At 35.3% G+C, this 17457-nt stretch overlaps 1 protein-coding gene across 1 annotated transcript in view; it reads left to right on the forward strand.

Moving 5' to 3' along the window:
- LOC125699269 (transcription initiation factor TFIID subunit 4-like) overlaps positions 1–17457 on the forward strand; it is a 132557-nt gene that overhangs the window by 18793 nt on the left and 96307 nt on the right. Inside the window, exons 7-9 of the mRNA XM_048958647.1 lie at positions 922–1179; positions 9750–9855; positions 14010–14124. Of these exons, the coding sequence (XP_048814604.1) occupies positions 922–1179; positions 9750–9855; positions 14010–14124 (479 nt within the window). The remainder of the gene's footprint in view (positions 1–921; positions 1180–9749; positions 9856–14009; positions 14125–17457) is intronic.

A 17457-nucleotide genomic window follows, 5' to 3' on the forward strand; every position in this document is an offset into this window, starting at 1 on the left:
AAACATTTTTCTTCTCATCCAAAAATTCTCAGTTTAGGGAAGATTCCTTCTTTTTTTTTTCTCTGTTCATCTTTTCTTCAGAACTCTTTGCCCTTGCTTTTGTTTTTTTCAAGTTATCATTAACCCTTTTCTTTTTCCTGCTCTTACTCTGCAGCCGCTTCTAGCTTGAACACCAGTTTTAACTCTTTCTTCTCTTTGAAGTCCTTTCTTGGCAACAGACATTAAATTTTAAATATTAGAAATGTAGAAAGGGCTATAGCTCGAGTTAAACGTTTGTGTTCCTCAGCTGCCTGGGGGATAGCACTTCAAAAGAACACTACTGCCACTTAAAAAGTAAAAAGTTTATTTGTGAAGGTAGGGTATAGCCTTTTGGAGCTGTGTTTTTTGGTTGAACTGGTCTGAACATGAAGCACACAATAGTACGCTTTTCTAATGCAGTCAGAATACATTAGATCAGTAGTAATACAGTAAACAACTATTGCTGTAGGGCATCAACAGTTAAATCATCTTGTTCTAGGTACTGGAGGCATGTCAGGAGAAGTAAATAGGTGCAGCTTACTTCTAGCATTAAGTAGGTTGCTGCTACTGTTGCGTCTTTTCTCTTCCCATTTTTTTGCCCTTCCAGAGAGCTAAGCTACAAGTTCTAGATGGTCTTGACTTGGGAAGGAGGATTATATTTTACCATAATGGTGGAATTGGGGCATGTCAGAATCTGCAGTTACTAAATATAAATTGAAAGCTTACTGAAATTATAAACTGATCTTTCCCTCTTATGTGTTCGTGTTTTTCATGAAAAAGTAGATTGTACAATTGGGGAAAAAGGATGTAATCTTTTAGTTAGGTTTACAGCAAATTTCAGAAGACTTTATTTTAGGCAACCTGGTAAATTTGGTATTTCATAAACTTTCTTTCTGTTTTTAGAAAAGTCTACCTGCATTGAGACAATCTTTACTGAATAGTCAACATTCAGTTTTGCAAGGACAGCCGTCTCAGCAGTCGCTTCAACAAACCAAGCTATCACAAGTTATACCTCAATCTGCCTCTGGAAGTATTTCCTCCATTGTCACAACGCAGACAATAGGAATAAGGCAACCAAACAACATTTGCACAGTCTCTGTATCAAATACAGTGCAGCCTCCTCAGGTTAAGGTGGTACAGTCAAATCAGAGTTCTCAACTGGTAGGTACTGTAACATACAGACTAAATAGCAGTTTTTAATGTTGTTATTTCAATTTGTTTGGGAAATACTTTTTATATAATAATCTATGACATGCTGTTAGTTCATTTTATGATTGTTTACGTACGTGCTGAGCCATTAATTTAAATTACATTATTAACATGTCTTAAATTTAAGAGAAGCCTATGTTCTTGGCCTTTTTTCCTGAAATATGGATGTTATATGATCACAGTGGAATTTGAATTAATTACCAGTTTAGAACAGAAGACTTATAGGCTAGAGTATAATTTTTAGGTATGTTTCTTTGCTTCCTTTAGTACGTTAAAATTCGCTAGCTCATTTTTAACTATTCTATATGTAGTTATAAAATTTTATATCAACATGTTTTCTGTATTTTCTTTTACTGAAACTTGCTGCGCAGACTGGAGTGTTACATGATAAGATTCATTAATTGCAGAAGCATTACCAATAGGGCAACAGCAAATTCAGTTATAGAGTGGATGATGAGTTTGTCTTATTGCTGCATAAGATCTTGTGAGGATGTGCACACTTGTAATTAAAACACAGTTCGAGTTTTTAACAAGGCTCTGAGTTCTTACAGGCATTATCATCCTTCTAAACAAAGATGTGAGAATTTTGGTCTGTAGTTTCTATGTATGGGTGAGCAAAGTACTTGATTTAGGTTTCAAAATTAAATGAACAAGTTTCAGAAAGTGTGTCAAGCTGGAACAGTGAATATTATCTAGACTCAGAAATGCAGGTATGATGATGTAACACCTTCTATCCTTGAATTTATGGGCTCTGTAAAGGAAATAGGTTTTAGGAGGTGTGGAGGGAGAATATTCATTATTTTTAATCTAAAAGTGGCAGTGCACAGTTTGAAAATGTGGTCTTTTGAACCTTGCACCTTCTGACAATTAAATTACTAAATTTAAAGTGAAATTAATACAATTTTACCAGTCTTTTGTGAGCATAGTTTTAAGGTGTAAGAACATCTGATTTGGTTTTTAAACACCCTGCTTCAGCTTTTGTAATACACAGAAGATGTGGATGTTTTGCACCTTAACTTGACTGCTTTCCATCCAGCCATGCAAGTTTTTTTTCTGAGATGTTCTCTCTCCACCTCTTCTGGACTGTTTTATTATTTAGAAAAGTGTTCCTTAGACTTTTTTAGCTCCTACTTGCCTACATCTTGTAAGAATGAATTGACAACAGCATTCATTCTTCAAGGTAGGGGAAAAGGAATTGGTTTTGATTACAGGCAGTAGGTGTACAAATTATTCTCTGACCTGCAGAAAGCAAATTTCTGGCAGCAGCTAGCAGGTTCCTTACAGGTATAAATGCTTGTGGCTGGTACATTTAGTCTGCTCTCGTGTCACAATACTAAGGCAAAGCCACTGCCAGCTAGCACTACCTTTTCCAGTGTTTTGCAACTCGCTCTGAACGCTCCTGTGACTGCTAGGCAGGCTACATTCACCTGTGAGAAACACTGATGTCAAACAAAGAGAAGTTCATGGAGATTTTCTCTTATGATTGTAGCTCTTCTGGAATATTTTCTGAATGGAATAAATGCAAATTCTTGTAAGACTGGTCTTAACATTCACATATGTTCTCTCTCCAATGTGCCTGTGTGTACACAAAGCAAGCAATTGTGACATTAATGGGAGCAGAGACTAACAGTGTGAAGAGCTGCTTTGTCATTCAATGTACATATGCAACATGAGGGAATTGACAACTGCATTGAGGAAATGGGTCTAATGGGCAAAGGAAATTTTCAGTCTGTGAGGTGCTGATAATTCTAGGAATAAATTTTAATCTTACTAGGTACGTGAGATGGCATTTCTATTTTCATAAGGTGGCAAACTGGAGCAAAATTATGCTTAATACTTGTAGAAAATATTTCATGGAGAATGAATGCGTAAGAAATGAAAATTTGCCGGCTTTACTGTAGAACTTGGTTTCTGTATTTGTTTTCAATTTATCAGTAACAAAACCGATTAATAGAACCAAACATTACATTAACCAAACACTTTTTAATGTCCCTCAGATTAGTTCTGTACAGACAAAAGCAGCATCAGATAATAGGAGATACTGAATAAAAAAATCCTATATTCCACAACAGCCATCAGCTCATGTGCCAAGCAGACAACCCAACATCATCTCATATCACGCTAGTAATTGTTTGTAAGTATTGACTTTTTTTGTAGTGATAATGATAACACTCTTCACACTTCTTAGTGCTCCCCAAAATCAGAGCACAGCAAAGAGCTCCTGGCAATCTTGCCTGGGAGTTTTCCGGAAGAGGAAGATTACAGCTGGCTTGCCAGAGGGCAGCCAGCACTGATGAAGGAAACTGGCTGAGCTCCAGATTCTCCAAGCCTGAAGCTCACTGGAGAGAGTTCCAGCTGGCTATGCAAACTGTCCAGCTGCAGAAGGGCAAGCCTGTTTTGGAATATAGATCCTCTCAAACCAGCCAGTTACAGTATCCGCTGTCATCTTAAAAAATGGATAATCTGTTAGCTGTTCATTTCTTTTGACTTTTCTGTTTTACAAAGGGGTCAGTGTTAGGAGATAGTGCACGACACTTTTGGAAAGACGCAATATTTATCTTTACTGTTGCATATATTGAGTCTTTCAGAGCACCTCATATTACAGTTTTGAATTACATTAGTCAGATTGGACTTGTTTAAAAGCATTATCTTAGGTAAATGCTGTTCTTTAAAGTCAGTGAAAAACTGTCCTTCTGCACTTAGTAGTGATCAAGATAGTCCATCTCTTAGTGTTTTTGGAAAGCTCATTTGGAAGTTAATCTGATTTGTTTTTGTAAGATTCTGCTGTTTTAAAACAAAAAACATTAAATTGATGGGAAAGCAGAATTTTATTATTTCCAGAAAAACAATATGAATTGTCTAAGAAGGTGTTCCAGCAGGATTGAGGCATTTGAAGGTAAAGCTGCATTGTCTTCACATGTTGTTATTCATCGCTAATGAAACATCCCTGCTGATAATTTAGATAGAAGTTAGCGTAAGACAAAGAGCGTGTCCGTACAACTCAGCAGTGTGGCTAAGATGTGCGAGCTGGTACTGTCCTGATTTGTTATACATATAGTGAGCCTAGTACTGTGCAAGATGCTGAGATGTTAAATCACAGTCATCTTCACTTCCTGTTGTAGGTAAGTTCTGTCCATAGGGCTACTTCACGCAGCTTGTGGCTCTTCTAATGTGGTGATACTTCTCTCTGATGTACTGTGGTTTCTCACCACTAGAGACTTCTCTGTATACTGCTCAGTTTGCAATGTAGGTTGCACCAAAGGAGACTTAATCATTAAAATCTGTAGTGCTGACACAGATGAATGAGGGGATTATATTTTTCTATTTTTAAGGTGTGCATCCTTTTCTAAAACTATGACAAATCAGAGTTCTGTAAGAGATAGATAGTTCTATTAGAAATAGTAGCTACTGCTAGCTGGGGAAATGTGGATAAGTCTTGGGCTAATATTTTATTGATGAGGCACTAACGAGATAAGCTAGCAATCAATTTTTGTAATTGTTCTAAGTGCAATGTTCTAAGTTTGTCTAAATTGTATCCTTAGTAGGCAAAAGCTCTTTATGTGCTGATATATGGAGACGTTGCCTATCTTATTCTAGGTGTTTTTCTGATTTCTGTGAATGATAGAGATTATTTTTAAGTGTTGAAGCTGTAAGTAGATTGAATAATGGAGATTGATTTGCACCTTACATGTTGTGCTGCTACTATGTTATAAGAAGTATTCTGGAGGTTGAAGCCACTTACTAAACTTATATGATAAAAAAACTGAAAGAAATTTGAAGTGTTTCTTCTTAATTAAAACAAATTTAATTACATAATCTAATTATGTAAAGTAACAGAGACTACGCAGGTCTAGTTGGACTCTTCTAGAAGATGAGAGAGCAACTGAGTATACAAATAAAATACAGTGGCAGAATAAGCATCCTGGTATGTGGGGATGCTGTACTTCGTTTTAAATCTCTGCTGAAGCCTTCCTATCATCAGTTCTGGTTCTAAACGAGTGTAATTCGTACACTTCTCGGTGCTCACAAGAAATGATTTTGTACTGGTCTTGTATACAAGGCATCTTAGAAATGAAAGAATAGAAGATGTCTATTCGGGTAGAAGTAGTTTATATTAATGAACTAATAAGTACCTAGCTGCAAGTTTTGAGTTTGGTGTACAAGAAAATTTATATAAAAATGTGTGATCTTTCAGTAGGAACAAAACCAATAGCTGGAAAGTTGTGTGCCTGCTTGAAATACAGCTTAGTGACTTTTTAGTAGGTTGCTCTTAAAGTAGTGGCTGCTATTTATTTCCACAGAAACTGTAACAGGTACTAAGAGCACAGTAACAATGTTATAGCAAATTCTCATCTACACTATTTGTTTGATGTTGTCACCATCATCAGCTGTGTGTTTTTCACCAGCAGTGATCAAGAGCCTGCATGCTGTGCTTTTAGAGATCTGCACCAGTGGAGGTGACTCACTGTCACTGTTGCCACTACTGAAATGCACCACCCACCACCTCACTGTGCTCACTCCTCTGTTTGGGCCCCATAAATGTTCAGCAAATGTCAATGAGTGTTGGTGGATGACATTTTTTCTTCATGGAGGAATTCAATATTGGCAGAAAGGCTCAACAATTACTGCCACACCAACATCTACCTCTGCCATCGTGGGCCAACATTACTTTCAGAATAGCCCTCCTACACTGGGGGGCAGGTGGGACAAGTGTTCCAATGTCATTTGTTTTTATTTACTTCGTTGCTTATTTGAAAATTCAATAGAGCAGCATTGTCATCTTAACATTAAAAATTATGTGCTCTTTCAAAAAGTGAATTTTTCTTTTTTTTGTTTGGGAGGAAAACAGTAATCGTGTATGTAAATTTTGAGGCATTGTTGAGAAATTCTTTTACTGTTACAGCATGTTCAGTAATGGTAAGTATGAATTCTAGGCCCATGAAAGCATGAACATTCTAAGTTAATGCTGCCAGATTACATGATAGCTGAGGTTTGATATGACATTTATCTTCAGGAGCGAGGAGACTGATAAATCACAAGTGGCATAGCCACAAGTGAGTTAGCAAGTGTTTACTCATGAGTGAAGATGTATGTCATATCAGTCCATAGCCATTCTGCATTTTGAACAAGTAGCTTACTTGGTTCTTCCTTCCACAGTGCTTTTTTTTTTTAAAAAAAAAAATTTAATCAATATTAATTTTAATTGAGAGAAAAAATGCTCAGTCTAAAACTTATTTTTGAAATTTACTTTTGTTCAATTCTTTGCAGAGGCTTCTGTTTCCTTTGTTGTTAGTTTTTATTGCTATATTGTATGCTTATGCTTTTGGATCAGATGCTTCTGTTGCAAAGTGTTGTTTTGTGTGAATCAGATGAGATTAATTTTGCACTTCCAGTCCAGATACAGGCTGCAGGTCATTGTGACCCTATGCATCTGCAGAGAAGCACCTGCATTGTTGAAATCTGCAGAATTCCTTTCCTTGAAACCTTTAATTGTGAGCTGTAATCCGTTGTCTCAAAGGAATTTTCTTTTTAATGGTTTGCATGTACTAGCATTCATTTTTATTTGGAATGTCTCATGTAGATAGAAGGGAAACAGAAGTTGCCATCTTTCTACTCCATTTTATGTGCTTTGGCTCATTTCTTTCTTGGCCTGTATTCTAACCAAAAGAGTCTTCTGAACATCTTCCCATTAGGTAGCTGGAGACAGCAGTAAGAGCTCCCCTTCTGCTAAACATGAAGTACCATCTCTGATAACCTCAGTTTACTAAGAACACCCACTTCTCTATTTTCTGAATCAGTCTAGTTTAAGATGTTGGTGCTTGTGAACTGATTCAGCACATGAATGTTAGATGTGGTATGTTCATACTTTTAGGCTATGAGAAACGTAAAATTGGTGAAGTAAATCATCTCCTAGATTATCATGCCAGCACCCTGTTCATTGCTTACATTTTCCAGGCCAAATTCTGGACGAAACAATAATGTTTATGCTGTGGGGAAAATAGGCAAGAGGATTAGAACAATTTAAATTAGTGTAATTGATGAAGACTTGCTTAGATTGTTTGTAAATTTTCACGCAGTGTAATCTACCTCTGATTCATCAGTTTTTACCATGTTCTTTGTTTATATTTGTCTGGAAAGAAAGCTGCACATTCTGTTTCAAAAACAAATTGGTAATGTTTGTTCCTTAACTGCTGCCAGATTTGAAGATCACATCTGCGTTGAAATATATAATAAAACCATATAGAAGCTGAAATCTAAGCTCTGAGTTCAAGTGCAGCTCTTCCTTTTAGAGAATGTGTTGCTGCTGACCAGGTTCAATATAGAGCTGAAGATGTGGAGTTTGATCTGCACCCCGTGGAAAAGTTTATTTCTCAGTCCTTTTCTATTCTTTCAGCACTTTTATGTATGCTGAGATTCTAGAATAATACTTGTTAATACATTCAAAATATATTCATTAGTTTTTTTTAATAGTAAAGATGTCATTATTGACATAATCTTAAATGTTAAATACTAGCCTGTCTTTAATAGTGTTAATTGACCCACTTTGTAGAGTATTTGCGTGAAAATATTAATCAAATGAAACAGAATTTGATCTTGAATTCTAGAGGTTGCTTGCTTCACAGAAAGAGAATTTAGTAACAGATGATCGTAATACTGGATGATACTTCTATCCACAGGTCACACACATTTCCTTTTTGGCCTGACTTTTGGCCAATTAAGGTATGGCTGCTTTCCTTCACTATTCTCTGAAGACTCATCTAATAAAAGAAATCACTGTAGAAGTGGTGACACTCTCCTTTTCTATAAAATACCAGTTTTTTGCTTCTGGTCTGTTATGTCTCCTTACGAAAATATACTTGTATGTGGAAATTTTTGTGCCTGAAAATGGAGTTTAATTAAACTTTCTCCCTCTTTTTCAATTACTGCCTATATTTTTCTCTAGTTTGAAACTTGGTAGCTCCTTTATTCTGTGTGCTGTTATTTACTCACTGCCTGTCTTGACCTAGTAGGTTTATGTCTACTTGCTCCATTTCTGTGCTTACTCCAAATGCTTGCTTTTCCTTCAGTGTTTACAGTTGAAACTGTTTTTTCCCCTTTCTCTTTCTGCAAGCTAGAAACTTTTAATACTTCTACATCTGCAGGTTTATTATGATCTCACAGCTTTTAATATTTTAGGGTGTACAGAATGCAATTTCCTTAATTGAAAATGCCCCTATTTGTTTTTTCTCTAGATTGTATTAAAATTCTTGTTCCTGCACTACTCTCCTCTCCTGTTTGTATTTTTCACCTTTTGATTTGGCAGCCCTGGTTCCTGTTGATGGAACACTTGTCTGTCTGTTCCCCAGCTCATTTTATTCTCTACTTTTACATCTCATTTGAAAATGTGTGTATATATATGCATATCTGTGTATATATGTGTATATACTTTCCCTTTTCTCCGTAGCATACTTTGAAGTCAGAGATTTAGTCTTTCATTGTTCACCTAAATACTATATTTGCATATACTTTGTAAGAGTAACATCTAGAGATGCTCAATAAAGATGCATTTTTTCCTGTTCACTTCATGTAGTGGTGCATGACATTGCATATTGTCTTCTTGGAGGTAATAATGGTGGAAGACAGTGACTTGTAATTCAGAAATTGGATGTATTATGCTGTGGAACTAACATGGTAGTGGCTGTGAAGAGCACATGACTTCCAAGGTTTTTGTGGTTGTAATTTATTTGCAGCTATCTGCCTGTGTTTTGTTTTCAAAGTTTATTTATGGATTTATTTTCCCTCTCTGCAGCATCCATGTGTGTCATTGAATCTTCTGTTCATTATGTCTATGTATACCTTGTCCCTGATTTCTTTTAGCTATCCTTAGAAATGACCCTTGCAGTGGTTTATTTGTTTTTTTTTTTTTTTTTAATTATTATTTTATTTTTTGTTTCAATTCATATGTGAGCCGAATTCTAAGTTCCTGACCCAGTTTCTGTTTTGGGTCAGGACCTCAGAATTTCAGTAAACAAAACCACGAGAACATCCAGTTAAAATTGAAAAGATAAATAATAATCCCAAAACATTACTTTCCCTTCTTGTGTACATCTGACTTTGGAACGTAATATTTTGGATTTTACTTTTAGTATGTATTTTCTTTAAAAAGCATGGGTTTATAGTGAGAGACCTAACTGCTGTAGATGTATACCAATAAAATTATTGCAGTTTTTTTCTGCAAATACATTTCTTGCTAGTAAAGTTTGTGAAGACAAAAGTCTGAACTTTGATGTTTACCTCACGTTTTTATGAAGGTTGTGACATTTGTGTCAAATATTATTTTCTTTTTTAACATAACAGCAAAATATGTATATATACACACACACACAACCACATGCGTTACATGACTATGACTTTTGTCACTAGCTGGTTGTGCTTGTAGAGATCCATATGCTTATATTAGTAACTGCAGGTGTTAGTATGTTTACGTTGTGTGTGTTTGTGTATAAAGAGTATAATATAAGTATACTTTTTTTTAATAATAGCAGATTATCCAGTCAACATCTGCTCAAACTGTGAAACGAAACCCTGCTTGCCAGACTACCCAGATTAGGATGCCAGTGGTAATAACTCAGACCATTAGACCACAAGGTATGGGTTTAAATGTTTTAGTGAGATTGTTACCTGTGTATGAATTTTATTGTAATTACGAACTAGTAGCATGGGAAAAACTTACAGTGCTGACGTTAGCAGGCTTGACTTTTTTTTTTTTTTTTTTTTTTTTTTTACTTCATACTGGCTGAGGAGTGCATGTTTTCACTGCAGTTTGAACATTTCAGACCTACACAATTAAATGTTTTGGAGTTACCTTAGAACTCAGCTTGCACATGCTTAGTTCCTTACTCAGCTGTAAGGAACTTGACTTTTACTAATGCACACTGTAGTTTTGGGCCAAGAAAGAAATACTTTGTTTTTCCTGAAGCTTCTAAAATTCCTCAATTTAATCATCCCACTTTAACTCTTGCTCTTGAAGCAGAACATTATAGCTCCAGAGATCAAGATAGGAGCTTGAGAAATTTCTCAACTCACATGATTTTTTCTGCCAGTATGCTTACTGTTTGGTGAGGTCAGAGATAGTTTGCAGCAACCTGACATGCCAGGGGAGAAAGAGGTCTGGTGGTATACACAACTTTCTGACAGGTTTGTGCACAGGTGGGTGGATGTCTGGCTGATGCATCCCACTTCTTAAGCAGGTTTTTAAACCCTTCTTTTCTTAATAAATCTCCTTTTGTTCCTTTCTACCACTAGGCCTTTTAGCTTTGGTGTATAATTACATGGAAGAGTATCGTTTTGGATATGGGGATTTAGATGATTGAGGATTTGTAATGGAATACAGAGTTTATCATCTTGGGATATGAAACAGAAACCAAACTTAAGTGCACATGGAAGCTATTGCTGCCTGTTTAGACTTGTTTCAATTTTCTCATTTTGGGAAAAGGAAACATTAAAAAAAAAGAAAAACAAACAAACAAAAAAAAGGCACACAGTAGCAGTTGATTTCTTGTTCACTTCAGAGTGAATGGACGAGGAGACCAAGCTGTCAGTGTATTCCTTTTGTAGGCTGTTTTTCCAGGTTAGAAAGATACGCATTTACTTGTCATAAAAGGCATTTACTTGATAGCACTGGCACTCATGTCCTGAGTTTATTAACTGAGTATTTAGTGTCTTAGAGCGCAGACTTTCACTTCTGACTAATGTCTGAGAGTGAAGACTGATTTCATTTCTATTCTTAGTATACTGTCTCTTAAGTTGTGAATGAGAGCAGTACGTGAAAAATTTGCATAGTATCAGCATCACCACAAACAGTGAATTCAGCTCACAAATTTATTCATGATAGCCATTGACTGGCCAGTGAAATACAACTCAACTGGCAGTTTGGGTTAAGGAAGACAAAAATTCACAAAGGCCCATTCATGTGAAGCTGCGCTTCCAAGTGAGCTTATTCCTATTTACGAGCCTGTTTTTAAGCCTACCACTACATTGTTTTACTTACGCATACAAAGCATTCAGAACGGAAATTTAAAAGATGTCCCATTGTGAAGACTATATATTCTGCAGCCCGTGTCTGGGGAAAAATCTGCCTGTGTGTTCACAGCTCTAAGAAATGCCTATGGCATACTGCCAGATAACTATACATTTTGATTGTGATGTATTGTTAAAATTTTCTAATGTAAACACCAGTTAGTTGTGTTTTATGCTGGTTTAACTATTCCCATAGAAAAAGGTAAGATGCTTGAATAGAACATTGTCTGGTTTAGAAAATTACAGTAGTAAAATTTTGTGGAGAGTGATTATTTTTCAAGGATGGTTATGTCAGAATTGATCTGACTTCCACAGAGTGCTGCGTTTTATATTAATATTAAAGCATCCATGTGAACAAACTGTAATGCTTTCAAAACTATACTATAGGTAGATGGCAGACTCTAGTAACTGTTATATTAGTAAATGGCATCCACACTCGGGGAAGTAACATTATTATTATTTAAGGAAAAAGTCACACTCTTTTATCAAAACCGTTATCAGTACAAAATATCTGTGAATTGAATCTTTCAGATGGAGGAATGGAACCAGAGTGAAGTAATTAGCCATAGCATTCATTGCAGCTATTTAACCTAGGCAAAGACAGAGCTAGGAACTTCCAAAATGTGGGTTCCAAAATGTGGGCTTATTTCTCAGAATCCTGCTACTTGAAATTTGAAGCAAGGATACAGTGTTGATGGACTCTGTATGTCATTACCAATCTCATGAAAAATCTAGACCCACAGGTGATTTTAATTTTCCATACGCCATAGTGTAAATTGTTAGCTGAGCCATAACTGTAGTCTAACTCCTTAATCACATTCTGTTGTGGTTTAAACTGTAAGGCTTGTGTGTCACCCCCAAACTTACATTAATTTTGTCAGATCCATCTGAGCAAAATTATGTAATAGGATGAAAGAAAATGAGACATGTTTTAAATTTCCAATGTAGATGTATAATTCTCCTCCAACCAACAAGTTAACTGCTCTGTTGTTGTATGTTTTCCTTAATTTTTGGTGTCAAAACTTATCATCTGTGGAAAAGAAAATGCTGATATTAGCTGCAAAGGAATATAGTGTTTATTCTGGAGAAGTACCCCTGTTGCCTTACTTCAGCCATTACAGTAATTTTCAAGGCTAACACGCTTCAATTTCCTCAAAACTTGCTGCTGAAAGCAGAGATTGCTCATTTTTATTGTTATATAATTTCTTTCCTTTCAATTCACTTAGTAAAAACCTTTCAATCAGTTAATCTGAAATAGATAAATGGACCAGGCCGTGAAATGATGCTATCTGTGACATCTCACAGACCTTACGTTTTCTGATGACAAAGTAGTTTTATTCCCCAGGCTTAGAACTCTAAGTCATGAATCTTGTTTTGTATTTGCTAATGTTGAGGGTTCAAGCAAAAATATTTTTATCTTGACTTAATGACTGAATGAACACTGTCAATTAAGTTTTGCTCTCAGAGCATATATTACCCTAGATGAAGACTTGCAAAGAAAGAAAGGAATGCAGGGCTCATGTACAGCTAGTGTTTCAGCTAAGAAGTGTTTTAAAGGATTTATTGTGATAGATGTGATTTCAGAATTTCTGTGGTTTTTAGAATTCATCAATGAAGAATAGCTTATTTCTGCTAAGGCTTGTACCATGCCATTTTTAGGCAATTGATCCACAGATGTGCAGGAAGAACTTTCATGTACTTCTCAGTCTTAAATACTACAGTTTGTAACTCAATGCAATTGAATGATATTAAAAAAAAAAAAGTAAAATCTCTTTAAGTCAAGTAAGCACATGACTTAATTACTTTCACATGCCAACATAGAAGTAGGGTTAAGAGAAATGGACAAAATATAACTGAGCTAAGCATGTATTAAAATCTTAAATATTAAAGAAGACATAGTAAGTCTTTTTCATTTTCAGTACTTTTTTGAGTCAAATGCTGTTTCAATCTTTTCTAGTGACAGTTAATAATTATGCTCATTGATTTACCAATTAGCAACATAAACTTATAATTATTTTTAATTAGATTTTCCAAATGTCATGCAGGAATTAATATCTTTTTTAATTTGGTTGCACAACAAGCTGAATGTACACCACAATTTGACTCAGTTAGAAATCCCATTTTTTGTATGGAGAGTCTTATAAAATCTAGAAGCAGATGTATATTACTTATAAAAGAGCATTTTCAAAATAAGAAAGTAAAATAAAACCTTTACAAGAGAGGGTATGTCAAATTTTAAAATGGTTTGGGCTCTTTTACATACGGTATAAATATCTAAAAATACTTAAAGTAACATTTTGAACTCAGCAACACATCAAAAATGACTGTAAGAAAATGTAAAAGGCATAGTTAATACCTGGAGTGGCTGACTTAATACATCTATATTAAGAACATTTGAAATTATGTTTCTATATGTTGTGTAGAATATAAAGAAATATGGTTCACTGGCAATTGCAGACACATAACCTTTGTGTGTGTTATAACCAACATTGGCCAACGGTTTTCATGTATGGAGAATCTTCAGTATTCTGTAAACATAGAACAAACTGTAATGTTAATATAAATTTTGTCTAAAATTGTTCTTCTTCAGCAGTGTAATCTTTAAAAATAATAACTTCCTTTGTTTGCAATTTACAGACAGTTAAATTTAGTTCCTGGACAGAAGGTTCTTTGATGTAAATTGTCTAAGACAGCTCATAATAACATCGCTTGGTGTTTTTCAGGCACAGTAGGGAAGGCACCAACAATACAAGCCAGCAAAAGTCCTGGGGGCTTTGGTGTTCAGGTCTCTGCAAATCAGAAAAACAAGCTGAATGACCCTGGAGGTGGTTCTTTCAGGTAAAAAAAAAAAAAAAGAAAAAAGATTGCAGGAGGGTGGCTGGAGGGGGGGGGTCTTAAATAAAATTCAGAACTGGTTTAACACCAGAGGGCAGTGTTTTACAATAATTTCTGGCTTTCTGACTGTGATTGGATGATAATTTTCTTACTTAGTTGTATTGGGAAAAGAAAAAAAAGGAGTGGTGGGACATGTCTTGAAAATTTTTTTCTAAATACACTTCAGAGTGTTTAATAAAGCCTTCACTTCTGTGCATTTCAGTAAAAATTCTGGCAAATGGAACTGTGCGTATGAAGCTTTAAAAAATACACTACTGCTTTTATGTATGAGATTTGAATGTTCATATGGAATAAATCTTGCTGAGAAGATGCTAATTGTTATGACAAGGCATCCTGTTGATAGATGACTGCTAAGCTGCAGCCATCTCCACATAAGCATACTGCAAACACTGTTTGTTCTTGCTAGTGTGTTTTCTATGTGTATGTGTACTTTTAAGAGAAAAGAAAACATTGCTTTATCTTTTCTTCATGTGCCTACTTTTGTGGCAGATTATGGTATTCTGTGAGTTTCTATAGTAATCTGGTGCTGCAAAGTTCAGCACAGGAGCACTGGTGCGTTGAGCTGCTATTTGCAATTCTTTCATACTGCAAACTCCTGTTTGGTTGGTTGTTTTTTGTTTTTTTCAGTGTTTTGGGTATGTTAGCTGTTTGTAGTGAAAAACTGGTCTTCCATTTATTGCATTTTGATTTCTGTCTTTTTTTTTTTCCCTGCTGATGGGAGTACGTTTAATGTGCATGTAATGGTTGAGCAGTTTCTTCTTCCTGTTTCTTTGCTAAATGACAAAATAATCCAGAAGGAAATGAAAATCCAGGAATTCGTATGCTGCTCTCTGATGTCATGAAACCAGTAATTAATTTTGCAGGCTTAGACTTTTTCAGGTGCAGTAGAAGAGATTTTGTAGCTCTTAGTGAAATATCTCTGCTTTGAGGCATGTCAGTATTGCAACTAATAATAGTAGTAGTTAGTATTAATCTAGAAGCAAAATCATTCAATTTTTTATTTTCCAATGCTTTTGCCTCCCACTGAGTATTTAAATGATTTAAAATGTCTTATGGGTTCAATTGTACTGTCTTAATAAGTATTTTTTATGTTTGTAAGCAACATGAGCATTTATTCTTCGTTAGTATAGCTTTCAATTTTACATACACCAAAAGGGACAGCATTTTTTTTTTTTTTTAACTGGATGTTGTAAACTGTGCCAGGATTGATTCTTGCATTCACTTAGTTTATACATAGAATATATTAGGTTAGTTGGAATTGTTAATTTTCCCTTGGGGAGAAGCAAATGCTCAAGGCACTGATTGATAAATCAATAAATCTTTAGTGAGTTTGGTAAATAAGCTGTCAAGGGTGTATGTCATTTTTCCTCTAGAGAACAAATTTTAGTCAGAATGAATGTGTTTGTTTCCTTGCATTGTTTTCTCCTTCAAATAGTAAGACACAATACTGCATTTAAATAAGTCCATAAAATTGCAGGGATTTATTAAACAGCGGCAAAGATCAAGCTTTTCCTTGATATCTTAACAAAGAATTCAGTTGTTTGCATATTTGCATTTCAACCCCTAACCTCTCCTCAGGACAAATAGATGTCTGACTATTAAGCCTAAAGGCACAGAGCTGGAGATCTGTATTAATCCTCTGAATGCTGACTAGTTTTCCTCAACATTCCCAGCGTGTGTGAAGAATGTGTTTTTAGCCAGAAGGCAAACTGGCATCTAAAGCAAAGCAAGAATTTTGAAAAATAGTTGTGTTATGTATAAATTTATTTTGCCCTTAGTGTTTCATTATTGCATATTTGTTTCATTATTCTATATTCTACTTCTTTATTTTTACTCTTGTGAGGAAGGTGTTGGTCACTAGAAATGGAAATGTGAGCTCAGCTATTTTTGGTTTCTTGTAGTCATACATTCTTAAACTTATGGTATTGTTCTAGACTGAGAAACAGTGGGAGGAATTACAGAGAGATGTAGCAATTAGAAATGTCACAAATTACAGCTTAACCTCTAATGTCAGCATTGATTAATTAATTGTTATGTCTGCTTACACAAGTTCACCAGATATTGTGGTAGCTGCTCTATGACGTACAATCTTGAGCCCTGAGGCTTCTGCACTTCAAAGATGATGTAAATCTGAAATCTTACATCACCTTTTTTGATATTAAAATTTATTGTTTCTACATTTTTAAGTAGAAAATACAGACCATTCAATTTAGTTGACTTTTCTACTACATAAATGAATGGAAATTAGAATTTCATTCTTTGTAATATTTTTTCTTTTATAGTAAATATCCAGTCTTATATTTGTACCATAATAAAGTGAAAGTAGAGGAGAAATGGAGGAGATGGCTTCTTGAAGTCTGCATGGGGGCCTACATGTTGTGCTGCAGCTGCTGTGTGCATCACCAGTCTCATTTAGAAACATTAGAGCTTCCACCAATGTTACATACTACAGAAGACAATGAAAATAGCATGCTCTTGAAGTAGTTATTACCTGCAGTTTAGACTGTGGCCAATATAGAGAAAAAGTGGAAGCATTTGTTTCCCTTGAAATTAAGTCAAAATCATTTTAGTAGGAAGGGATTTTGGGTGGTCAGCTACTCCAGCTTCTGAGTCAGAGCAGTTTTGTTACACCAGGAACTTGCCCAGTTCTGCCTGTCTACAAGGACAGAGGTATGCATTTGTACTCCGGAATTGCCCTATCGCTTCCTAACAGAACTGAGTAAAGCTCAGAGGCGTTGTACTTAAAATTGAGCAAGAGGTGGGCAGAACCATTCCTTTAATGTGTGTGACGATGATCATTTACCTGAGTGTGCCAGTTAGGCTGATGCTCCTTCCTTTTCACAGGAACCTTACTATTTCTGAGACAGTAATATGAAGTTGTATATGACCTTTTGGAGCCCATAATTACCTCTGCAACCTCAGTGATGTGGGGTTTTTTTTGTTTTTTTGTTTTTTTTTTTGTTTTGAGAATTCATGCCATGAAATAACTGGTACTATTTGAACCTTATCTTTGTACTTAGATTTTATATTGCTGAGTGGCCATGTTTTAAAATAGAGTATACCCTGGAATAAATAATCAACTGTATTTCAGTCTTCTTTCATCTGCCTAGAAGACATGCATTCTGAATCAGATAAGTCTCTTTTTGCCTCTTTATTTAAATAAAAGTTTAATAACCTAATTTTGGCAAAATACTTCAAAATGCTTGATGATATATCTGATAAAACACCAAGCAGTATGCTGTTTTGGGAAAGCAAGAAAGCTAATGCAGTGTTAAA

The sequence above is a fragment of the Lagopus muta genome, chromosome 12 (genome assembly GCF_023343835.1).
Source record: "Lagopus muta isolate bLagMut1 chromosome 12, bLagMut1 primary, whole genome shotgun sequence".
Lineage (NCBI taxonomy): Eukaryota > Metazoa > Chordata > Aves > Galliformes > Phasianidae > Lagopus > Lagopus muta.